Source organism: Perca flavescens, chromosome 5 (genome assembly GCF_004354835.1).
Source record: "Perca flavescens isolate YP-PL-M2 chromosome 5, PFLA_1.0, whole genome shotgun sequence".
Classification (NCBI taxonomy): Eukaryota; Metazoa; Chordata; class Actinopteri; order Perciformes; family Percidae; genus Perca; species Perca flavescens.
The window spans coordinates 7,705,088-7,732,236 of NC_041335.1; the positions used below are offsets into that span (position 1 = coordinate 7,705,088).

The following is a 27,149-nucleotide window of genomic DNA, read 5'->3' on the forward strand; positions in this document are numbered from 1 at the left end:
GCAGTCTGCCTCTTTAATCAAGAAACGTGCTATCAGTTTCGTAGATTAATTCTTTAGGCCTTGCCTACTGTTCTGCCAGTTCTCTTACTGGTCTTGTCCGTCAATCGATTGTCTTATCACCATATGAGAATTCAATCATAAATATGTCCGACGTTGTCCGTGTCTGCCAAAAGATGTCATTCATAACCTCATCAAAAGAAGTTGAAGTAATAATAATAATAGTGATAACATAAAGTAATAATTCAATCTACACAGCTCTATCAAGAAGGAAATATCTCTCCATTCCCGTTCTCCAGTTACAAACCTTGTCTCTTCATCTTTTCCTTGAGCCAGGAACAAGACAGAAAAGTGAAGGACTGCTGCATGCACCTGGAGTTTTAACAGTGATGGAAATACTTAAATGTATGGTGCATGGGAGAGCAGGGGTCAGAATCTTTGTATATCTTTGTCCTATCTAATGACCCAAAACAAATACCCAGTTACTCACTTCCCAAAAGTCAGAATTAGTTTAATTTATTCTCTTTAGTTAAGAGAATGATTTCGCCAATTATTCATTACTTAATTCGTTCAGCAACGGTTGCTTGTTTAGAAGGTTTGTTGAAAACCTTGAATTCACAATCCAATTGTAATTAATCAATTTTATCTTACCGTGCTGCTTGAAATCTCTTCCTGTTCGTTTTTGACGGAGTGGAAAACTGTCAAGAGCGCTCCGCGGTCCTAACCTCACGGTTGCCAACTATTTCACTTGGAGCCTTTTTAATCTACACATGAAGAAGCTAAATCTTGTGGCGTTATAAAACAATCATTAAACCAATGGTTAATATCATTAAACAAATGGTTAAAATAAAATTTGCCACCACAGGATATTTGCCGTTTGTGTAACGAGAATTTAAGGAATAAAAGGCACCATTTCAGGTTCCCGGACCATATTCCAAAAGAAGGATCCAAGAGAAATAAAGCATTAGCGAGCGGCTAACAGAATTAGGGCTACCGCTGGCTGATAATACTGGTTAGCTGATTGGATAAACCATCTGTCTATCACCACCTAACCCACCTCAAAACCAACGCTGATTGGCCCGGTTGTTTGGCTAACTGCTCCAAATTTTCTCTGCCTCAAGATGCCAGACTGATCTGCGAGTGGAAAACTGGAGCTCGCGAGTTCAGGACGGTCTCACGAGGCTAGCAATGGGGCACTTTTGCGCTCAACAGCAGATGAACACACACACACGTACATGAATGCACATGCGGAGACACACAAACACCCACCACCCCCACAAACGCACACATTCATACAAACAGCAGCTGAGAACTACCTCATGTAATTGATCACATTATTGTGCTTTCCAGCACATGGAAATGCACCCAAACACACACAGACAACCAAACATGCACATGTACACGTGTGTGCGCGCACATGCATTCAAACACACACACTCACAAACACAACATACTGAAATTGGGCAATGGATCATTATGATTTTCAGGAGATGAACACACACACACAAGCGTGCACATGCTTGCGTAAAAACACACACACACACACACACACACACGCCCACACACACACCCGTTGCAGTGGATCACACTACTGTTCTTTTCAGCAGATGAACACACACAGAGCTGAGACCTGCAATATATCACACTATTGAGCTGTCCTGACATAAAAATGTACACAGACACACATGCACACACAGACGTGCGCGTACGTACACACACACACACACACACACACACACACACACACACACACGCACAGACACACACACAGACACAAACATACAGACACAACTTCAAACTACGGTTTTGTAAACTTGTTGTTATAACACCTTTGATGTGTCTTTTCCTAAAAGGGGCCAAGTAAACTTTCCGTAAATAATTTTTTTTCCTTTTTGGTAGCTCTCCTTTGTTTGTGAATACAATTGCATTCGTTAATTTTAACCTGGGAATATAATAATTGTCACATACCAGCCATTAATCCAAACACAACTTTCTCAATATCTCAGATCTCAACTAATTTTACTCAGAAGGTAGGTATAATTTTATGTAAATGAGGTCTGTTGACCATAAATAGAACAGAATAAGTGTGAAACTAGTTGAGATGAATTGGAATGAAGTTGAATAAAAGTGGTAGCACAGATTTGAGTGATTAATTATAATTGCCTATGCTTTATAAACACGCAAAGCAGACCAGGTCACTTTTTGCCCAGGAAGACACCAGGTGGGATTATTGGCTGCCATTCAAAATAATAAAATGGTTCCAAAATCATATCCTGACTAATCACTACCATATACCAGTCAGTGATTATCCACAAACATAGGTTCATCTGATCTTAACTATAATGAAAATAATTCATAATTTATGCTTATTTTACCCCTAAAATTAGGTTAAGTTTATTCACCATAAATTCCAAAAATAAGTGTAAAACTAGTGGTAATGAAATGGAATGAAGTTGTTAAGAAAGTTTAAAATAGAATTGGGTGATAATTCATACTTTATGCTTTATTAATAGGCAAAACAGACCGGGTAAATTTTGACCCAGGAGGACAACAAGTGTGATTATTGGCTGCCATTAAAAAAATTGAAATAGTTTCAAAACCGTATTTTCACTAAACTTTGACTTGTACCAGTCTGTGTTAACCCATCAACATATGTTCCCATTGATCTCAACTGTTAGTCAAAATAATTCATAATTTCAGCTTTTTTTAAACATAGAAATTAGGTATAATTTGATATAAATGCGTTTTTTTGACCATAAAAACAATAAGTGTAAAATTAGTGGTAATATGTTGGAAAGAAGTTGTTAAGAAGATGTAACACAGAATTGGGTGATAATTTATACTTCATGCTTTATAAACTGGCAAAACAGACCGGACAACTAGTGCATGGTCGACGGGAGGAAAACACAAGGGTTAAGCCATGCCCCCTTTCATAACTGGTGACCCATTTAAGGTAGAGTCTTGTGTGAGGAATCATTGAACTCAGCAGTTTCTTTTTCATTGGGGACAGTTTGCCCCGCCCCATATGCTTAAGCCACACCCCTTTGAAAACTGGTGACCTGTTTAAGGTAGAGTCTTATGTGAGGTATCAATGAATTCAGCAGAGACTTCCTTTTATTGGAAAGGTTTACCCCAACCCCTATGCTTTGGCCACGCTCCAAGCTAATGAAGTTTATGATGTAGAGTCTTATGTGAGGTATCATTGAACTCAGCAGAGAGTTCCCTTTTCATTGGTGACAATTTGCGGTGTCTGAGTGCAGCGCAAATGTACGGTCGCAAGGAGCGGCGTCCGCCAGTAACCCTGACATGCGCAGAGGTGCGAGGGCCCGTCCAACACGGCTTACTGCTTTAATTCCATTAGGTTTTCCTGAAAACATTTTTTTTTTAAATTGCCATATGTATGAACTCTCTTTTTTGTTGCGATGCTGAAAAAAACATTTACATCAAACATTTTTAAAATGTATATTTTACTTCAGTGTAATTAGATACACATGAAAAAACAGAAGTCCATTTACTGACATATACACCTTCATACTATTGTCAACAAATAACAGGACGCACTATGCACAGACACTATACAAAGTAGGCTGCCAAGGCAGCCATTTTGTCTTTAGGTTTTTTAGGATTGCCACGACGTCCCCTGCCCCTTCCCCGTCCTCTTCTCGCCCCCCCACCCCGGTGCCTCATGGTGGCATGTTTGAGCTCCACCAGGTCCTGGAAGACCAGATCACAGAAAACACAGCCAGTGTGTTGGGTCTCGCCGGCAGGAAGTGGAGTTCGAATCTTGTTGAAGTCTACGGCAACCAGAGAGGCATCGCAGGCATCGCAGCTCTCCTGAGCAACCTACGTGAAGAGAAAAGAACCGTAGAAGCAGCACATAAGACAATTTGTAGCAGCTGAAACAATAAATAAAAAAACAAGTCAACATAAATACAAGGGCAGTGGAGTCCATAGCGCCACTTAAAGTATACTTTAACACACACCATCGTCTGCAAAAAGGTTATTTGATCTTCATGAAATTTGGTGGGAACATTGGTCTCATCTTTAGGAATATATACCATTCTTTTGAAATTTTTTCGCCTGACAAAGTCGGCCATTGTGCGTTAGTTTTAATTTTACCTGTTTGAGGACTTTAGAATGCACAAAAACTCAACATTTTTGACACCCTTAATATACTTGAATACACACAACAACAAAAAATCTGTGCACAAATCAAAACCTGTGAGCATTGCGAGACTGTACAGCGATTTGGTCCATACATGTAAGAGGGCTACATAGCGCCCCCCTAATGCATGCACGGCCTTTATTTGGATATAGTTGCTTCAATATTCACCAGATTTACACATTGCTCTCATCATTTCAGACACATTTCCAATTTACTTCCATTAGCTTCGCCGAACCTGAAGTCAGCCATTTAGAATTTTATGCATTTTTCACGTATTTTAGGAAAAAAATGTTAAACTCCTCCTGGACTGTAGGAATCTGTGGACCCTCATGACAAAAAGGGATTAAAAGAATTTTGCTCGGTTAAAAATTTAGCTAATTACTGTATAAACATTTGTTTTTTAGCTAGCTACCAAACACAAACTTTCAAAAATCTTGTCTGAAGTAAATGCTATCAACGCAAGACTTAATATTCATGTTTACCATGCCACTACTAGGCGGTTGACCAAATATGGTGAAGACTGGCCATTAGGGGGAACTATAAACGTTGACGCATTTTGGTCTATAACTCCCACATTACATATCATATATTTAAATTTAAATCCACGCGCCCCTTGAATGAAGCTGAATCATACGGCCTAGGACACTCCCATTTAGAGATGGGATATTTCCCTGTAAAATCGCGATAAATGCTTATCTTGGCAACAGTTATTCCAAATTATATTACATTACCCGTAAAGTTGTTCCCCATGCTCCACTGAGGCTGTGTGCAAAATTTTAAGTAAATCGCCCAGGCATCGCCCCAGTACCCCCGACGTGCTGGGAAGTGCGAGGTCCCGTTCATCACTGCTTGCAGCTTTATTTAGAAATTGTATTTGAAATTGGGTCACATAAATAAGATATCTTGACAGGTCAGAATCTAGGACCATTTTCTTACCTGCACTCTGTGTGCATGTTCAAAGAAGTGCACCACAACGTTGCACTTATTACAGGCCATCCTCCATTTTGGTCCAGAAATGGGATCCAGCACCAAAACCCCACTATCACACTCCACACACTGCCCAATGCCTAACGAGTTCAGAGAGTGCTGACAGGATGGATGTGTACATTCATTGCATCCCATACCTAGAAAAAGCAGATTAGGGTCAGAATGTCAGAAGGCTTTACAAGACTGAGACTAAACGCCAAATTTACCAAGAATGAGGTGGTGTGCAAATGTGCGTTACGGTTTTTATTGAGTCTGTGATCGCAATCTATGTCTATTCAGGTCCTAATTTACTAGGAGAGCAGCTCAATATGCAGTCAGCTCCTGGACTGAACCTGGTACCTACCTCCAGACGCACACTGTGAGTGAGGGAGAGCTCAGTAGGTACATTTCAGAAGTGGGATTACTAAAAGATCACCAAACTCAAAAGACGCTAGACAATTACTTTGGCAGCAGTGGGCCACAGAGAGAAGGCGTGCAGGCCCACCAGTGTGTGTATCTGAGTTTCTGTTAATCTGGTCTGGTAATTACCAGTCATTGACTGAAGAAAAAAAAAAAAAATGAGGACCGGAAATTCTAATTGTCTCCGGTCACAATGACCGGTAGAAATAATTCCCTCTAATCAATTTGAATGGTTAAAAAAAAAAAAAAAAAAAAAAAAAAAAGACTACAGTAATTTTCTCCGAAAACCGACAAGCAGGACAACTAAAGGAGGAGAAGAGTGGCTACACTTTCTTCTGAAAAGGAAAAGCTACAAATGAGCCTAGGATCCATGGGGTTGGATTTGTGAGGACAAAACATGTTCAGTATCGCCACCACACTAATGCAGCATCAACTTTGATGGACTGGTCATGGCAGTTGCATGTCAAACACAAGTCTCCCTAAACAGATCCTATACTCCCAGTTGAAGGAAGTTCGGCGGGCACCGGCGGTCCAAAGAAATGATTCAAATTCCATTTAGCAACTGGGAGCACATCGATTTGGACAGATGCTGCTGGAAGACAACTGTGCAGGAAGGAGCTGTGTGCCATGAAATGGAGCCCCGCCATGTGGCATAGACAAAGGCTCCTTTACCACTCACTTCCTCCACTTTCCCCTGCCCACACTGCACCAAAATATGTGGATCGCAGATCGATCGGCCTCTACAGCCATGTAAAGACCCACTAGTTTCTACTACCTACTCGTTTCGAGTGACCATGATCATCATCATCATGATGATGAATTAAACTTCACCTGAGAAAAACGGTTTTATCTGTGTTGTTACTGAAAATATTACTCTTAAAATTATAATATAATCTTTAGCGTGTATAATTCTAAAAATGAAAGATTAAAAAAATCAACACAGAAAATGTCAGTTATTTATTATTAATCTAGTATTCCTAAAATACAGATCAATTCAATTCAGAACTGCCACTTCTTTTTTATCATTATTTATTATCATATAACAAACTTCTAAAAAGTAATAATGAATTTACTAGTGTTAGGGTTATTCAAACTAATTAGCCAATATATAACAACCATAAGAATTACCAAGAGTAATTAGTAGGAGTAGTAAGAGTTTTGTCCTACCTTTCTTCATGTCCCTAAAAGGTGGGTTACTGAAACAATATGGGCAAAGGGGGTAGCTCTTGCCCCGGGCTCCGGAGGTCCACAGCACAAGCTCAAAGTCATCCAGTGGACAGCGGAGCTCCTTGTACAGCTTGATGGCTCCATTCTGGGGAAGACTGTAGGTCTCGTCACAGTGAGAGCAGTGGAGCCTGCTGGGCTTGGCCTGTAGATAGACATAAGGATCAGATGTGATGCAAGGGTTATTCACTTTTAAGTGCATCCTACAGACTGGACAGTTAAAACAACAAGGGTTGAACATCAGGTCCTTACCTATTCAACCTCAGAGACCTTGTACTGTGGACACTTTTCAAAAGGAAAACAGAAGGGTGTTCTTATCACCAACTTCAGTGTGTCTGTTGTAGTTTTAGATATTGCAGTTTAACACAGCTTGAACACACATAAGGTGTGAGCGGAAACATAAACATGAAAAATGAGCCGGTTTTCTTGCTAGGCTAAAGGCTTACCACAGCAGACCAGCTCTCATGACTGTTTTTTTAGAACAAATGTTTGCTCCCTGGAAAATAAAGCTTTGAATTATGCAGCCTTTGGCCACAGTTAGCAGAACCTTCAACAAAGGAACTCTCTATCTCTAAATGACCTGTAATTGGCCAAAGTCTCCCGTCAAAATCTAGATTTTTTTAAAGCCTGAAAACAGAGCCAAGGACAGTCAAAAGTCTAGTTTTTTTTGCTGCGACCACTTGAATTACAATATGCTTAATATGGAATTTCTGCCCCACAACGCAAAGATTGTGTGCCCAGCTTTAAGATCCATTTTACATAAACTCTCATGATTCAAAATGTAACATTATTGTAACCAAATTTGGTGCACATAGATGCTAGCTCTAAGCTTCAGTGCACTCATAATTGACTATACCCTTTTTCTGAAATTGGGATGACAGATTCTATGATAATGTCCCAGTCTAATGTATCCATGATATTGTTAAATATCATTGATGGTTCGGCTGATAGTCAGATAGGTGGAACAATGCAGATTCCATCTTGTTCGTGGAACAACAGACCTGCGCTTCATTCTCGCAAGGATCCTTGAGGGGGCCTGGGAGTATGCCCATCTGGTCTACATTCGTTTTGTGAATATAGAGAGAAGGTGTATGACCGGGTTCCCCAGGAGATACTGCTGGAGGTGCTGCGAGTATGGGGTTAGCAGATCCCTTCTCAGGGCTATCCGATCTCTGTACGTCCAAAGCAAGAGCTGTGTCCGGGTTCTCAGCAGTAATTCTGACTTGTTCCAGGTGGGGGATCGGCCACCTCCAGGACTGCGCTTTGTCACCAATCCTGTTTGTGATATTCATGGACAGGATAACGAGGCGTAGTGGGAAGAGGTTGAGGTTTCGTGGGCTGGGGATCTCATCGCTGCTTTTTGCAGATGATATGGTCCTGATCTGCATCATCCATCCATGACCTTCAGAACTCACTGGATTGGTTCACATACGAGTGTGAAGGATGGGAAGAGGATTAGCATCTCTAAATCAGCAGCCATGATTCTCAGCAGGAAAACATAGAGTGCCTATTCCGGGTAGTGAATGAGTACTTTAGGGTTTTGTTTGCAAGTGAGGGGGCAATGGAGTGGGAGATTGGCCCAAGCAGCAGGGGCGGTACAGTATTTGCGTTACAGCACGGCTGTGACGAAAAAAAGAGCTGAGCATGAAGGCTAAGCTATCAATCTACTGGTCAATTTTCATTCCTACCCTCACCTGTGGTTATAAAGGCTGAAAATGTTTGAAATTAAAGTTCTGAATGAATTCCAGGATACATATTTTGGTTATATCACGGTTATGTGACCCGGTAACAAGACAAGCACACAGCCTATGAACTAAACCATGTGTCTTTATTTATCATTTTTCTAACTGTATCCCCCCCCCTTGTAATTTTTGTTGCTATGAACGGGTATAGGGACAAGTGACAACAACTAACAATTTAAATAATAATAAAACAAACAAAACAATAGTCCTCTGAAATAAAAGCTGACAGTGAGCAAAAAAGGCTATTTAATCAGCGGTTTTGTCAGGCAGATTTGGGCCAGAAACATGAGCATGTTCAATATCTCTGCTTGCAATAAGCTGCTGCTTGCATATCTTTAACAGTCTGACCTATAATCACTGATATAATTACAATCTGGTATATGTAGATAAAATAAACAATTGCTTACCCCTTAGGAGCTTAGCTAATGTTAGCAATTATTCAGTCCCTCCAGGATTTTGGACAAAACGCCTAATTTTGCTCCAACTTTTGTAAAAACTTGCAATAAAAGTTGCAAAAGTCTAATGTAATTAAGTTGCGATTTTTTGGGGTATAATTCTTTAAAAATTAAACTAAACTTGTTTCAAGGAGAATAAAACTACTCTGGGAAAAGTGTTCCAAGTAACCTTACCAAAAAAGGCACAGGATGCTGCAAATGCTGGTATAATTGAAATTAAAAATTAAAAATGGCTGGTGGAAGACAAAATAATAATTTATAATTGAATGAATCATATTTGAACATATCTTACATGGCCTGCCTAGAGGACTTCATACAAGGGTTACCTTGTAAACCACTTAACAGTCACATGCAACCCACTATACATATATTCAGAGACAATAACACTGACCTAAATATCTGCAGCCTCATGATTCATTCATGAATTTAAAGTGGTTCTGTCGTCAGGTGGATATGGTAATAAAGGGAGCATGTCAGCTACAGCATTTAAAGCTCTTTTTTGAGCTGAACTTTGAAGGCCAGAGCTCAGCTAGACATCACATGGTCCAGAAAGGAACACAAATGGTGCCTTGATGAAGTAAAAACTTGGGTGTAACAACACAGTGTAACAAAACTTTTACAGAGTGTTTAAGGGTGGACTAAAGAATCACCTGACTGTGACAATGTATATGCAAGATGTTAACAAGGTTTCTGATCAATTTCTTGGCGAAGACGGCTGGATTCTAAAACTTACATTACAACCTGTTGGAGCAGAGTGTAAACCAAATATATATCAAAAGACAACTTTAAGATACCCCCTATCCATTTATCCCACTTTATGACATTTGCAGCTGTTCAACAGAGAACAACAAGCAACGTGTCAGCTCTGTACAAGCCATATTTCTCAAGCCAGAAACTGAATCTTTGGCACTGATAATTGAGGTCACAGTGACTCAACAAGGGGACTTGTCCTTGTGTTAAAGTGATAGTTCGGAGTAATTTCACCCTAGGGTCCTTTGCACCATGACCTCGAGCCAAACACCTCCCCGAAAGCTTTTTTCACCTGGGTCGAACATTGGGAGAGTTAGCGTTATCAGCTGAATAGCTTAGCGCAGGGGCTAATGGATCCGAGAGTGTCTCTTAACATTGCCCCACTAATTATGCCCGAAATGATACCAAACTTCTACACTAGTACAAATAGGTTATGCACTCATAAAACGATGGATTGTAAAGTTTGTAAGTACACCAGCAGTTAATGTAAATAACATAAACTTCTGGTGTAGTTACAAACTTTCCAACTTTTGTAAGTACACCAGAAGTTTATGTAAATAACAAACTTCTGGTAGTTTTGACTGTTCTGCTGACCTGGATGTACTTCATGAAGCGGTGGCACTTGCCACAGCGGGACAGGGGCTTCCCAGTGGCAGCAATTGGGGAGAAGGAGACCTCCATCAACTCATCCATGCCTGTAAAACACAACAGACAGATACTGTGGGCAAAAGTTGCATAGGAATGGATCAAACTAACATTTTCCTAAATAAAATTTCGGTAACACTTTCTATGAAGCCTGTCTCTATAATGTATTATAATGGGTTATAATCTGCTCATAACACTCTATACGTATAGTTCTAAGTACCCATGAATAATAATAATGCTTTATAACTATAATCACAACACAATATAAAGCATTTTTATAATGATGAGGTCAACTATCATAATACTTTATAATTGCTCATCACTTACTACTATATTTTTTCCAGGATCATAGTGTATTATAATTCTCATAATTTTAATACATTACAATAATTTTATAATGCATAATAATCACTGCTATAAGGCATTATAATTATAGGAAGTTATTGTCTGTTATGATGTTATTTACAGCTACAGGTGAAGTAGAAATGCTTTCATGCATTATCTATAATTTGAGTCAATTGAGTCTTTACATTACATTAGGTAAATGTCCATCAATCAGTTGTGTTGGAATTTTAAACTCTGGTGGATTTATAAGGACTATGATTGACTACACCTTAGGTCTCTGCATGGTAAATTGAGACAGTTAGCTAGACTATCTGTCCAATCTGACTTTTCTCTTGCACTACCATTTTACAGCAGCTCCATGAGGAGCTTAGCGATTGACAAAAGTGATTGGTTTAAAGGAATGGCAATAAACCAGAGCATGTTTTTCTCCCATCCCGGAATGCTATGTGGAGTAGCCAGACCATCCTCCGATCCGCAGCATGTGGGTGGTCTGGCAAAGCGAGACTAGATTAATGATGATGTAATTGAATCCTTGTTATAAATTTTAAAAGCCCATTGTCACTAGGATTTACACAATGTTGCCCTTTTTGCAGAAAATCCCTTGAAGGAAATTGTGACACTGTGCTCCTGTGGCTGCAGTAAACTCACTGGGGATGGAATCCACAAAGTAGTGAAACTTCCTCTTGAAGATATCCAGCGTATGCTGCAGGACTTGCTGGTAGTTCGCCTTACCCAGAGAGATAAGGGTTAGCTGCTTCTCCACAGCGCTACGTATGGTGGGCAGCACAAGCTCTGCATCTGCAAAGCGCACATAAAGCCAATCATTGGTATTTTAAAACAGTGTTTCCACTATAATAATAGTACCGTGGAACCTGCGCCAGGCCATACATAAAAAAAATAAAAAAAATGTCCCTGTCAAAAATAAATCTATTGTATTTCCCCTATTTTCATTTTGCCTTAAGTCCATGAACGAGGCAACTGTGTGTTTTTGTGTTTTTAGCTGAGCTGGACCAGAGGCCTGACTACGAAGCAAGATTTGGTGTTAACGAGGTAACTTCAGGTTCAACCAAGGGTTTTGTGTATCATGATGGTGGATGACTTGTTGCATCTGAAATAATAAGCTAAAGAACCAACACTTTATGGAAAGCACAAGTGTAATTATGGTCAGATCTTGTGCCTGACTAATGGGGAAGTGATATCGATAAGCACTGATTTACGCATTTACAGCGTCTATTTTTTGCCAGCTTTCCTTCCTGTTTTAGGAAGCAGCGACTGTATTGTGTTTTGCTCGTAAAATCGTGTTTGTGTTATTCATATTTATTTATGTATTATACTTTGCCCTTCTTATGTAAAATATGTGGCTCTGTAGATGTTTGCAATTGGTCATGCTGTGCAAACACCGCCTCTTTTATGTAAACGCGCGCGCCGCTGGATTGGGAAACCCTGGGTTGATTGAACTAGTTGATAACCACCGTCGTGACACAGCTTATGTGGGACCGCGGTTGTAAGGTTAGGTGTAACTGAAATAAATCCAGGGCATGTTGATCTTGCTCGCAGTTCAGGCCTCACAACATATTGTGCCAGATCGGTTATGATGTTTTGCCCTCAAGGGAAACCCTGTAATAGCATTCTACAAAAGCCACTCACAAATTTCAATTCTCACTAATAATGTGGCTCACGAAATTTAATTAACCGTTCTGTCTGGTCCCATGTCCCAAAGGATTGATTATATGGGACAATCTGCATCTGTTGACACAGTGTTCAGATATGATTTAGCAATGTTCTAGAAAAGTGCGACCACACAGCCACAAATCCCATATAGATGTCATAGAATGTAGAATAATATAAGGTAAATGACCTGTCTTGTAGTAGCCATGTACCAGGACAATGCCTAGGTTGGTTGGCTTCAACTTGCGGCCATTCTCTACAGTCACATAGTTCCTCTGGCAGATGTTGTTTATGTGGACAGGGATGCTGGCATCAGTACCTGGAGGGTGGAGGACAGAAGCCGACATCTGTAAAACTGTTAATTATTAGTATTATCAATTGGCAAATGAATGTGGTCATGCAGGTCCTATTAAAAAAATAATGCTTAATAAAGACCTGCATAAAGTTGTGAGTATTGACTTAACTTTTTAATTTTTTTTAAAAAATTAATTAAAAAAAATTAAAAAAACTCTTAAACCTGCACTTTCATGTCTCTTTGTAGCTTTGCTTATTTAAAGCTAATGTACTTGCACTTACTACTTGTTGTCTCGAGTTTGTACCTTCAAAGTTGAAAGCACTTAATTGTAAGTCGCTTTGGATAAAAGCGTCAGCTAAATGGCATGTAATAATAATAATAATTAAAAAAAAAAAACTAATACCATTTGCACATAAAAAGGCCAGAAAAAAAATCTATTCAGCAGAGAATGTCTGACTAGTTTTTAATTAGTGTAGGTGACCAAGAGAGGGATGCCTCAGAGAAGGGCATCAGTTTGTCACCACAGTTATTTTGTTTTTGTTTTGCATCCTGAGTCCATATAAAACCTAAGCAAAATATATGAAGATATCCTGACCATGTATTAAGTGAAGTTTGTTGAAAAAAGGTTCTGAATACATGATTTGTGTTCACAGGGACGTTTTTGTTGTTTTGTTCACGGTGGCCTGCACGAAAATGTTAACTAATGTATTTAAATGGGAAGCATATGTCGTAGTCACAGCACGACTACGGTAGTGAGTAGTATGAAATGCCGAAAATCCGCGTAAGGAGGTTGGTTGGGGTAGTGGATGGGTCAAACAATTCCGGACTTTCACCCCGGAGGCCGGGGATCACGTCCCGCGTGTGGCGTTTTGTTTCCCCGTTAAACGTCCCGTTATTGTCGCGTGTTACCTGCGGCTGTCTCCCGCAACGTGTGAGGCGTTCTTTCCCCGGTGTTTTTTTCCTTAACCCAACCTCTGCCATCCCGTTATTGTCGCGCATACCCCGCGGCCGTGTCCCGGCGTGTGAGGCGTCCTCCCTCGCGGCCGTTTCCCGCCGTGTGAGGCGTCCTTTCCCTGTTGTTTTTTTCCTAAACCCAACCTTCGCCATCCCATTATTGTCGCGCGTCCCCCACAGCCGTCTCCCGAGGCATGAGGCGCTCGTCTCTGTATAGATTTCGTGCTGGCCACCACAAAAAAAACAAACAAGAAAAACGTCCCTGTGAACACGAATCAATAGATTAAAATAACGTGACCATTTCACGAACTGCCGTGAAATGAGACCGTGTTGGAATACATGCATTTCTCTGGAAGAATGTACAAAACACATGGAATAAAAACAATCTGAAGTTCTGCTGTGCTCATGTTTAAACCCAAGATAATAATTGTAGCAACACCTTGAGGCCAGCACTTTGCAAAGGCTGCTTCCTCTCTTACAATTAAACAGAAAGTGCTGAGGTATACCAATGCCATGTTTCTCCATGAGGGTGATGAGTTCAGCCTCGGTCAGGTAGTCTGGGGGGCTGGTCTGCTTTTCCAAAAGCTTAATCTCGTCTACTGTGAATGTTTCTCCACGCTCACAAGCTGGCATTGCCTCTTCAAGAGGAATTCCCTGCCACGGCATCACTGCTGTGTAACCTGGGAATAGAATTTGCATTTAAAATGCATTTATTCATAAACCCATCATTACATATCATGAAACAAGTGCAGTCATCCTTCTTAAACCAGCTCAAGACATTTTTTTTTCATTTTATATAATATAAAGATAATATATTATAATATAAATTCTGTAATGCCTGTAGAGGACTGTGATGTAATGGTCCCCCAAACCCTGATCTTTGCAGGTAATGCCTTGTTTTTAGTCTTTGCAGTTGGTCACAAGCAACCTCTTAAAAGTGAAAAAAAAAAAATGTCACTGAGCAAATTAACTAGGACTACAAACATATGTCTAATATATGTGTGATATAGCAATTAGGGCTGCCAATCGATTACAATATTTAATCACGATTAATCGCATGATTGTCCATAATAAATCACATTATTTCTCTGTTCAAAATGTACCTTAAGGGGATATTTGTCACATGTTTAATACTTGTATTAACATGGGAATGGACGAATATGCTTGATTTATGCAAATGTATCTACTGTATATTTGTTATTGGAAATTCATTGACACCAACAAAACCATGACAAATATTGTCCAAAAACCGTCATAGCAGTGTTTCCTTTATCAGTACTTACCGGTTTTTAGCCGGTAAATCTGTTAAAGTCTGACATATGAAAATGAATTTCCTCTCCTGTGTATGCAGCCCTCTGTCTGTATGGTCTGTAGTCACCACTCTGTCAAGCCAATCTATCATGAAAGCTGCTGTGCCAGTACTGGTACTAGTGCCACAGACTCCAAGCTGCTCTGGTGAGCGAGCGCAGGTCTGTGTTGAATGCGAAGCAGCAGATATTACTGAAGTAATCCTCTACACTGACGTTGCAAAAACACCACTGGTAACAATTTGCCTTCACACAAAGGAAAATGGCAATTACTGGATGTTCAGTTGTAAGAGTATAAAACTATTATTAGAATTATCACACTTTATAAAAATGCAGCACAGTGGCAATACAGAAATTTCAACGCAATATTAACGTGTTAACTTTGACAGCCCTAGCAGCAATATTTAACCTTTCCATCCTTTTACTAAGGCCAAGTACAGTAGAGTTTTTACAACTTTGTAAGGGATTAAGGATCTAACTGTTTTCAAATTGCCGCTTAATTCTTGCTGCTGTTTGGAGCTACAAATGTGCAAAGTGCCAACAGCAGCTTGGTACTCAAGAGGCAAGCTGAATGTGTGCCCAGCTGGCTTTACCTGGTGATATTAGAGTTTTGCCACTACATGAGAAGGCCTCTGTGCCAATGTTGAAGTCTATGGTGGTCTGTAGGTATTTGCAATCCTGACTGACAGTGGCAATGAAATGCCGTGTGATGTAATCGTATAGCCGCCAGCCATCACTTCCTGTGGAATAGCAGAAGAGGAAGAACTTGGGTTAGAGGCTAAACATGAAGGGGTCCATGGAAGAATTTAAAGGTCAGAGCATGTCATTGCCTGACCACATCGGAAGGCCAAATTGTTTGTAGTTGTTCCAAACGGCCACACTCGAATATGAAGTGAAAAGCTGGCAGTCATAGAGAGGGGGGGGACACATTAATCATTTAAATAAGGGGTATAACAGCAGAGATTTTCAGACAGACAGTCTATCCTGAAGGACTTCTTCTAGTGTGTACACATGACTAAAAATCAATAACAAATTATAAGTATTGGGGTGGAGACAGAAATCTCAAAACTAATAAAAACAAGGAAAGTAAAGTGGAAAAAATCTGGGTAAATCAATGCTTTAATCAATTAAAACATGTTCTGCTGATCAGTGTAAAAAGTCTTTAAAACATGCTTTGTCATGTACAGTTACACTGTACACCAGTGTTTCCTCTAGAATTTTTTTCAGCGCGTCAGTGTACGGACTTATCTGCTAAATTTAGCTGCTGACCGTTACCTTGAAAACATCCAGCAAATAGGCGATACCGTAGGGTGATTTAACGTCACCGCTCATTTTACACACAGTTTAACAACAAAACTAAACGCTGAGTCATCATGTTGGTTTTGAGCGGTATGCACCCCCAATAACCTGGAAAACTGTTTTAAAACGGTAACGTTAATACAGCGTGTCGGAGGAATACAGCGTTCTCCTGCAGCTGGGAGTCAGAAGCAGAGGGACCGTCACAGGAGCGTTAGCTAACATTAGCTTCTTGTCTCATCGGGGTCTGATAAACAGTAAATTCATCAAAGTCAGCGTGCCCAACACTATTTTCCAATAAACTATAGCTGTTAAATTTCACGGGACCCACGTGAGTACGGATTTCATGTCGAGGCTTTCATCGCTGTTTATCACTGATTGAATGAAGTAGCTAGTACTCGCCCTGTTGTTTATTTGGTTGCCATGACTTCGCGAGTGATGACGTCCTGTCACTGTTCCAGTTGCTCTGCTCACCCTAGGGGGAGAGATGACAGTTCGCTTGAGTTCAGTAGAGCAGACGGCTCTACGACTTTATCACTTTTCATAAACAGCCGAAGGAACGGTGGTGCGTTGTATACATAGCGGAAACCCTGTTGTGCGTTTGCCCTATTTCTGATACCGTGGTGCTGGAAATTTTACCGTGGCGCACTGCCACTATAGCCTCGTGAGACCGTCCTGATCTCGCGAGCTCCAGTTTTCCACTTGCAGATCAGTCTGGCATCTTGAGGTAGAGAAAATTTGGAGCAGTTAGCCAAACGACCGGGCCAATCAGCGTTGGTTTTGAGGTGGGTTAGGTGGTGATAGACAGTTTATCCAATCAGCTAACCAGTATTTTCAGACAGCGGTAGCCCTAAGGGCCGTTACAGAGTCAACGCATCGGTACGCATACGCGTCCGCAAGGCTACGCATCGCTACGCTTCGGCCGCCACTATGCGTTGATGCATAGCCAAATGTGTCGTCATAGTTTTTGATACGCGACGCGCCAGTGCGCACAATACTATGCGTTGTCGGTGGGGGCGACACTGCATGTATTGTAGTAGTGCCCTATATTTAAATATAGGATACTATATTCTACATTATCAAAAAATATTGAATCAACTTAGCAGAGCAAATTCATCAAACATAGGACTACTGAGTCACATTTTTAGGTATGTATTGACGTTCTGTGTGTGTGTCTATGCTGTGTGCCCTCCTCAAGAGGCTGAAATAGCGTACAGCAGGAGAGAGAGAGAGAGAGAGACCCGAATGTATTTATATATTTTTAAAACCTGCTAAACCTGCTAAATGTATTGGTCAGTGCTACCCAATCGTAGTACACTGTACTGGTGGGGAAACACGCCAGCATCTGATAAAAAGAAGTCAGCCAGACAGCTGCTCCCTGACGAGAGCCACTCTCCGGGAGGGTCTGGCTCTGCCGACCGAACACCGTGGAGCACTCTGCTGCCCCCTGTTGCGTGGGCGGTGTATTGCATTTCACGCATCGTCCGTGACGCTTGCGTCTACTTGCGGTCGCTGTTTAGACTATGAAAGGGAGCGCGTCGCTCGCGTTGCTTGTTTGCGTTGCTTGTTTGCGTTGCTCGCGTTGACTCTGTAACGGCCCTAATTCTGTTAGCCACTCGCTAATGCTTTTTTCTCTTGGATCCTTCTTTTGGAATATGGTCCGGGAACCTGAAATGGTGCTTTTTATTCCTAAATTCTCGTTACACTAACAGCAAATATCCTTTACCGACACATAGCTTGAATGCTGATTTAATGAGCTATGCTTTGCCTGCAGCAGCAGGGACGGGCTTGTGGTTGTATTTTCATACGCTTCGTGGATCTGATTGGTTGATTTGGCCCATCTATCACCAACATAGGTGATAGACAGATGGTTCATCCAATCAGCTAACCAGTATTTCCGCCCCTTCCCAAAAGTTCTCCAACGGAAAGTTCCCAGATGGATATGCCGAGCAAATGCGAAGCAATCCATCTGGCGGAGTCAGGTTACTGCCACTATGCTATCAACATAGAGGAAACACTGCTATACACAATAAAAAGCACCAAACAGTGGACAGCACATTGGTAATATTCTGTGGTCATGCCCAAGATTAAGTGAGGAAAGAGGTCCAAAGACCCTACAGTGGTTCTCCTAGGTGTGCTACCAGACCGTGTCGTTAGCAGAGATAAGGCATATTTATACATATCATGTTAGCAGCAGCCATCAAGTGTATAACCCCCAACGTATAATGTTTGGACCAAAGGGTATGGGAGCTGTACGAATAATAAAATAAAAAAAATCACATATGCCTTACGGCTTCAGAAGCCGAAATTCGTAAAGAGGTGGATGCCTGTAATGCCTCTGCTACTGCAATGATAATATAAAGTTTGTTTTATTAATAGGATTTCATTTCAGTATTGGTTTTGTAAGATGTATGTGCAAAAATGACTAATTATTGTTGCAGCCGAAATGTAAGGAGAAAAAAAGAACATGCCATAAGTAGGGACTGTTGAAAAGCATGTGAATATGGCAAAAATATGGCATGTGGTTTTGTGATTTAGAGAGAGAGAGAGAGAGAGAGAGAGAGAGAGAGAGAGAGAGAGAGTTAAAAACACACAAACACTAAAAACAACAAAATATGGTATACAATTCTGTCATCAGTACATCATTTTACAGCTGATGTCTTCCCTTACTTTTTGATCTCTGAGGTGATATGTATTATGTATTATCTATTATCTAATTAGTTGCATGACTTACCCAGTTCCCGTTCTGAGGCAGCACGCATGGGAGTGATAGGTGGATGGTCTCCAGCATCAGTTCCTTTCCTGGGTCGGTTTAATCCAGTTGAAAGCAGAGCCTTCACCTGATGGAGGGGTAAAACATGTTTTAGAAACATACATTGATATGCATCCACATTCAATCCACATCTTGTAACTGCCTGCCTATGGACATAATTACAATAAATCTGTCTCTGTATACATAAACTAATGGCCTTGAATGTATCAGAGCATTATTCCTTTTTGTATCCTTGGCCCCACAGTGGTGCTCACCTCCTCTGCCCAGAAGGGATTGTTGGTCTGCTGCTCCAGTGTTCCCTTCAGGTCGAAGTTCTCTGGGTAGTGGGTCGTCTCAGTACGTGGGTAGCTGATGTAGCCCTGTGTATACAGACGCTCTGCAATCTGCATGGTATGCTGGGGACCCATACCTGAGGCATCAAAAATTATCAAAAATGTTTTCTCTTTTCTTACACCCTCACAAAACTGGAGCTGTAATTTTATTACTTGATCTTACTGGGTCTCAGTCTGAATTAGGTTGATGGTTGGACTATCAAAATACTGGACCCCACATTTGTTTTATCCTATGAAAGTTGAGTAGAATCTTTTTGAAGACAGTAATTTTCAGATTTCCAGACAACTGTGTCCTAGACTAAATGCTGTAAATATAATTTAAAAGTGAATTTTCTTTTAACCACAGTATGGAATATATGAGCTCTTACTCTGCAATTTGCCTAATACCTTCTATTGAATAATCTCTGAAACTGCATTTCTTATATTTTGTTTTATAGTAAATGCAAAGTATTTTTCATTTGTTTTAAATATATAATAAGGCTGAATATTCCAATTTTTCCTTATAGTCAACAAATCACATTAAAACAAACAAATCAACAAAAGGCTTATTCTTCAACCTTTCATATGAAGAAATTTCGGTAACACTTTACTTGAAGGTATCTACATAAGAGTGACACTGTCATGAAAACATGACACTGTCATGACACATGAACCCTAACGCTAACTCTAACCATAACTTGTCATGACAAAAACCGAATGACACTTACTAAAAGAAGCGTTATGTCATAAACATTTATGACTGTTTATAATGTTTATGACACGTTCATGTCACTCTTTTGTAGATACCTTCAAGTAAAGTGTAACCAAAATTTCTTCTTGTAACCCACTTACAGTTTTCACAAAGATTGTAACATTCATCAATGTTTTGTTATTTGGGATTTGTTCTTAGGTAAGAGCAGAATCTCCAGTAAATAACTCCAAAAATAAACAATCTTCTATTATCCTAAAACTTATTTATATCCTTCCTACTTCTGGTTTTTACATGAAATGATGCAAAACCGCCACTATACAGCAGGGGCGCTAAACTACATTAAATACAGAACATTAAAACAACACAAATTGCTTCAAAAGCAAAATACCCCCCAATATTGTAGGTTTCCTCTACAACATCACAACAAGAGATTAATCTTGGAGGTGGAAAAACATAATAGACAGAAAAAATATCTCAAACTCATTTCTAAAGGAAAAATGCTTAACATTCCCTAGTTCCAGCTTTTCAATTGTGAGGGCTCATTTTTTATTTGTGTAGTTTTCATCCTGGGGCCTGTTGCACAAAAAGTAGAATAAAGAAATCCAGGATAACTGAAAAAGTGCAGCTTGACTTAGTGTGATCCACTCATCGCGGCTTAATAGAGAGCCGAAGTTCCGCCCCTTCCGGTGGACCTCATGGGACCTTAAGTCAGAAAAAATAGGAACGGTAGTGAACGGGGGGAGGCAAATTATTTTTTGATCCTGTTTGAATTGAGCCATGGATTACAAATATGATGTTCGTCAATTTAAAAGAATTTTTCAACAGAAGAAAGTCTCGGTTAGCCGTAGGTTTGTTGTATAACCACTTAGTTTAGTGTGAAACAGCTCAGTGGACTACATCTCCCGTTTCACACAATCTATGTCACCTAGCTTGATGCTTGGTTTGCTCGCTAGTATTTCTAATTACGTATTTTCACAGTCTTATACTTCAACAGTTTAACAATAAACGGAGACTTTTTTCGGTTGAAAAATAATGTTTTAAATTGACGAACATCATATTTGTAATCCATGGCTCAATTCAAACTGGATCAAAAAATAATTATCTCTCCATTGACCCTCGTTTATATTTTTTCAAAAGATAGGTCCCATGGACCGGAAGTAGAAGGGCGTGACTTCGGCTCTCTATCGGTTGCACGTTTGCCAAGCACGGATCAGACGGTGAAGCTATGTCAAGCCAGGTGTAGATAGCTGGGATAAGTGCACGTTCACGGCTTTCTTAAATAGACCACGGTATCGATCATAGATTTACTGATGCAGAAATGGAAAAGACGTGTGCAGCATATGTTTCACCCGCTGAGCAGCAGCTTCTAATGGAAAATTACGAGGAGGTGAAACATAATATGCAAAAAGGGAAATACAGCTGTTGTTAAGACAGAGAGAAAAAGCCTGACAGACAATAGCGGACCGACTGAATACGTATGGATTTTAAAAAATCTACTTAGTCACTCCACGTTTTTACAAAGTTGTACACTCTGTTTTAATTGCTTTAATATGCTTGTTTTATGTGTTGGTTTAATTGCTGTATCTGTTTTTTAAAATGTGCTGGTTTAACACTAAAGTGTATTTGAGTAGCCTGTAAAGCACTATATAAATAAAATGTTTTATTATTTAGCCTATTTTGCCTTAAAAGTGAGCAGAGGGAATTCTTGTTCCTCAGGAAATTTACCCCAAGGACTAGGCTTAATTTCAAACCCTTATTCATAATGCGACAATATGTTTTACAACCATATCAGGGCTCGACATTAAGGCTTGTCCGCTTGTCCGGGACAAGTGGATTTTTTGTAGGGCAAGTGGGGCAAGAAATTTACTTACTCAAACAAAATAAAATGCCATGTTAGTTCACGTTATGTGCCACTCATTACGTCTATGTTGCTGCTGTAGTCGGAAAAACACTGATGTTGCGTTCACTTGAAATTGGCCTCGCCATACTCGTGCTGCATTCAAAGCCGTTGTAAAATACCATTTTCCCATCCAGAGGTCGTTTTTGCCGTTCTATAATGTTGTTTTTTTGTGCTCCTTTTTGAAACAAATAACATGCTGATTAAATATCAGGTAATAATCAACTGTAAAGTAACTACAGCTTTTAAAGGATCTCTAAATCAGCCTCTGCTGGGTAGAAATTAGTGAAATTGTATAAAAAAATAAATAAAATAGTTAACACCAACATTAAGTGGCAAAATCCATTGTTATGTCTACAAAATTATTTTAGATATAGTATAAGTTCAAGTTTAAGTCACCACTACGTTTGGTCAAAATATTGACTTAGTATCTCAGAATATAAACTAAGAATCTCAAAGTAATGAGAAAATATATAATATTGCTTTAGAATCTCAATATATTGACTTAGTATCTCAATATATTGACTTATCTTAAAATATTGACTTAGTATCTCAATATATTGACTTATCCCAAAATATTGACTTAGTATCTCAATATACTGATTTAGTAACTCAGAATATTGACTAAGAATCTCAAACCAATGAGAACATTTAAAATATTGACTTACAATCTTAATAAATTGACTCAACATCTCAAAGTATCGACTTAGTATCTCAATATATTGACTTAGTAACTTAGAATATTGACTGGGAATCTGAAAGTAATGACAAACTTTAAAATACTGACTTAGAATCTCAATATATTAACTTCTGCACACCAGCGTGCAACATATTACTTTGTACTATGAAGTCTGGAGATCCTTTTTTCTTGTTGAATGGGAAATCTATTGTTGGGACACGTTTGCTTCTACTGTTTCAACTGAATTTTATTAATGCCGATAGTGTTTGGATGCTTTCAACGGTTTGTTCGAATTCTTAGCAAAACAATTTTTTTTTATAAAATGATGACTCTTTACCCAGACAAGTGACTTTTGTGCATGGACAAGTGAAACGTAAATGTACTTGTCCGAAGGACAAGTGCCTCAAAAAGTTAATGTCAAGCCCTGCATATGCACCAATCTCTACAAGCTATCTCTAAATCTAAATATATTTCTACAATTAATGTTCAAACAAACATGACTGGACAAAAACTAGAAAAAGAAGTACCGGTAAGTGACTTCAATACACACTGTAGCCTAAGCATATCTGTAAAACAATGTAGCCTATTATTATTCATGTTTTTTTTCTCACTCCCAAACTTGAAGATGACAAGTGACAGCACCAAAATAAAAAGATTAAGAAGCTTTGTGGCATGCCAACACATTCTCACTCCCATTTGGTAAAAAAAAAAAGACGTTTGGTCAGGTGCCATTGTCGTCGTTATTGTCGCTAAAAGTCCCCTTTTAGAGTCCGCTGCACGGTGTGGGAGGATCCCCCTGCCTCTCCGCGTTACACAGGGCACATTACACAGGGACAGCAGCGGAGGAAAAGCCCACTTCATCCGTATCGTCCCACTTTATCTCAGGGTGCCAGTGCAACCATTTCTTACCATCTAAACAACTGCAATAGTAGGATTTAAATCAAAGTCGTGACAGCAATAGTGACAAGTACTGCATGTTAATAAAAATAAAGCAGAACACATTCAATAGACAACGGAATAACTGTATAACACGTTTATTTTGGATCAGAGCGGCAGCTGATTTAACACATAAGACTCCAGGATTAATCTTAGCCTGCCTGTTAGCCTGCTCTGGAGCAGGCTAGCTGCAAAGAATAAATCTCCATGGTTACTTGGCTGGGTTTAATTCAACCTGCTTTTGTGCAACCAAGTCAAAGCTAAATTCATCCAGGATAACCTGAATATCGCGGCTTAATCCCTTATCCTGGTTTTGTGCAACAGGCCCCTGGTCCCTAATTTCCTAGGTTGTTGTGTCTAAGTGACTGATGGGAACAACAATCTTTCACAATGGTCCTGTATTAAGCAAGATCGCTGCAGTTGGCAGCTGCGAAACGAGTCACTATTACTGTACATGCTTACACACATTCTCAAATTCCCAAATATTCATGCTCATTAATTTCATTACCAATAGTTAATGGGAAATGACAACTGATGAAACGTTGCTCATGTTGATTTGAACATACCTAAGGCAGAGCTGGCCACTCTCAACATCTCCACCGTGTTCAAGGCCTGGGGTCTCTGCTTAGCCTTCTCTTTCTTACTCACTGACTCCACCTGTATTAAGAGAGGTATCAGATATATCAGAGGTCAACTAAGGTAAGTTCCAATTCTGGTTGACTGTGCCTTGGGTGAATACATCAAGTTGTCAGGATTTGTGAGGTTTGGACCCAAGTGCAGAAAGGCGAGGAGGAAGCACCAGTTTGTATGAATAATTTAATGAAACAGGAGAATTTACAAACCATGATAAACTGAGGAATAATCCCGAAACAGGAGAAGCCCAGAAACATAGAGAAATCCAGGAACACAAAATACAGCTTTAGCACAGGAAGGGAACTCAGAACAAAGGACGACAAACCCACAACAGAAACAGAAAGCAAACAGACTAAATACTCAGGTAATGAGGGTAGCAACGAGGGACAGGTGACATGAGGCAGGGCTCTAGAGTGCGACCAAAATTTGTAAGGGTGCGACTAAAATTTTTCCTAGGTCGCACCGGTGCACCCAACGTCCTTGCATCCGCTGCCTCTCCACGAACGAAGCAATGTCGTTTATATCGATATGGTTTAATGTTGCGGTACATGACCCATTCCTTCTGTAAAGTCGTGCTGTGTTTGGATCTCTCCTCCGCGCAGCCCCGCCCCCATTCACTCACACCTTGCAACATGGAGAGACACAGCGCGGCCAGTCCAAACTGCTTACATTGGTCTACAGTTTTAATTGTTATTAACACAACTGTATATTGTTTAGTATGAGAGGGAAACCTGTATTGGTACCAGTGTTTCCGCTGGTAACTCTCTGTTATTGCGGCCACCTTGGCAAAAAACACATTAGAAGTTATTAAATAAAATTAACTTCAGTTCGTTGAGTAGCGTGTAAGATGGAGCCTGCTGGATCATAGTTCATAAAAATGCAGCGCAGTGACAATACAGACATTTCATAGCCTACACAAGATGTGTGTAACGCCGCTGACCCGCCAAAGCGCATTCGACCCGTGCTGGACCCATTCATAATGAGTCAGCAGTCACTCTGAAGCCTAGTCCACACGGACACGGGTATTTTTATAACCAGTTTTTTCTCCTCCGTTTAAAAAAAAAAAAAAACGTCCACACATGCTCGGTTTAAAATAAATCTCCGTCCACATTAAAACGCAAAAACACGCTGTCAAGAGCATGCCACACCAGCAGGCGGCGATATAACCCAAATCGTAAAGTCACCTTGGCCAATCAGAAGCCTAGAAAAAAAGTTACATCCTACTCATCCGCCATTGCAAAGAATCGTCAACAAAGCAGTTAGCGGCGCACAATATGACGTCAAACACAGCGGATAACGGCGCACATTCTGACGTCGCAAGGCAAAAAACCCGGTTATACTGTCCACACGACAACACTGTAACCGGCGGTTCTGAAAATGCTCACCCTGGCCGGAGTTTTCAAAAATGTTCGGTTACAGTGCCCTGAAACTGCGTTTTCGTGTGGACGGAAGGCCGAACCGCGTAAAAAAAGTCACGGTTATAAAAATACCCGTGTTTGTGTGGACATGGCCTGAGTAACATACGCTTCAGTCCATCGCATCCCCCTCTCTCCCTCGGTCTTTTTTTTTTTTTTTTTATTGATTTTCTTTTATTTTGGCCTTTATTTTGATAGGAAAGCTGAAGACATGAAAGGGGAGAGAGAGGGGGGAATGACATGTAGGAAAGGGCCCCAGGTCAGAGTCGAACCTCTATATTTACCAACTGAGCTATCCGGGCGTCCTTTTAATCAGTCTGTTATTGAAAACAAGTGAAGGAGCTTTCTGAGAGAGAGAGATAGAGAGATAGAGAGAGAGAGAGCTAGATAGAGAGATAGATAGATAGATAGAGAGAGAGATAGATAGATAGATAGATAGATAGATAGAGATAGAGAGATAGATAGATAGATAAAAATTGTTTTGCTTATAGTTGGGGAGTGAGGAGTTGCAGCGTCCGCCTAGCCCGGCCACCTGCTTCTCTTCATAGTCGTCAGATTAATATAACAAAAGTAGAGGGAGGCAGGCCAGTACAGCCTGATCCGGCAGGGGAGAGTTCTAGCCCGACAAGGCTCCTCTCCTTAAACTGCCTGTCTCTCTTAGTTACGCTGTTATAGTTCTAGACTGCCGGGGGACTTCCTTCCTTTGACACACTGAGCGGCTTTCTCCTCTCCCTTTCCATTTGTGTGCATCCCGTCCCAGAAATGCTTGTTACTGGTACTATACATCTCTCCCCTTGGGGTTAATGTTTATTGTACGCTGTCCCTGTTTCTTTAAATAAACTAAACTAAACTAACCTAGCACTGGGGAGTTTCCTCCCCAGAGTCCTTGTGTTTTTTCCACCCAGCATATTTCCTTGGAGTACGTTGACACCAAGATCTTGGTTGCAGCTGTCGCCGTGGTCCTGCTGCTACGTCCATCCATGCTCTGCTGTGCCACGCTACATCCTGTAACGCCCTGCAGCTCCCTGATATGACATGAACTACAACCCCAAATCAGAAAAAGTTGGGACAGTATGGAAAACACAAATAAAAAAAGAAAGTAGTGATTTCTAAATGTACTTTAGAACTACTGTACTTCATGCAAGCTGTTGACTCTCAGAAACTTGTCTTCTGATTCTGTTGTGGCTTTGGGTCTGCCAGACTTCTTCTGTCAGAGTTTCCCCCAGTTTTTAAGTGCCTTTTGATGGTGAAGAATACTGTACTCACTGACACATTGACTTTATTTGCAATTTCTCTGTCGGAAAGACCAACATTCTAAAGTGTTATGATGGTCCATCTCTCTTCCATTGTTAATTGCCTTTTTCCCGCAATTTTTATAGCAATACACTACTTTCTGCAGTACAATACTGCTCAAATAATGCTCACGAGGGTACGGTACCACAATGTGTTTAAACAATACTTTTATACAAACATAGGGGGTTGTAAGTAATCTAGACAAGTTGGAACACATGTGGGAATTGGTAGCTAGGGCTGAAACGATTCCTCAAATAACTCGAATAATTTG

General features: G+C 40.3%; 1 protein-coding gene across 1 annotated transcript in view; it reads right to left on the bottom strand.

Annotated features, from left to right (window-relative positions):
• Positions 1–3,445: 3,445 nt before the first annotated feature.
• The window catches only part of top3b (DNA topoisomerase III beta), an 81,138-nt gene continuing 57,434 nt past the window's right edge, over positions 3,446–27,149 (bottom strand). The window contains exons 8-18 of the mRNA XM_028579004.1: positions 24,104–24,194; positions 19,257–19,411; positions 18,964–19,069; positions 15,527–15,673; positions 14,133–14,306; positions 12,568–12,696; positions 11,358–11,507; positions 10,314–10,414; positions 6,716–6,917; positions 5,099–5,286; positions 3,446–3,840 (exon numbers count right to left, since the gene is read on the bottom strand). Coding sequence (XP_028434805.1) covers positions 3,571–3,840; positions 5,099–5,286; positions 6,716–6,917; positions 10,314–10,414; positions 11,358–11,507; positions 12,568–12,696; positions 14,133–14,306; positions 15,527–15,673; positions 18,964–19,069; positions 19,257–19,411; positions 24,104–24,194 — 1,713 coding nt within the window. The 3' untranslated portion in view covers positions 3,446–3,570. The remainder of the gene's footprint in view (positions 3,841–5,098; positions 5,287–6,715; positions 6,918–10,313; positions 10,415–11,357; positions 11,508–12,567; positions 12,697–14,132; positions 14,307–15,526; positions 15,674–18,963; positions 19,070–19,256; positions 19,412–24,103; positions 24,195–27,149) is intronic.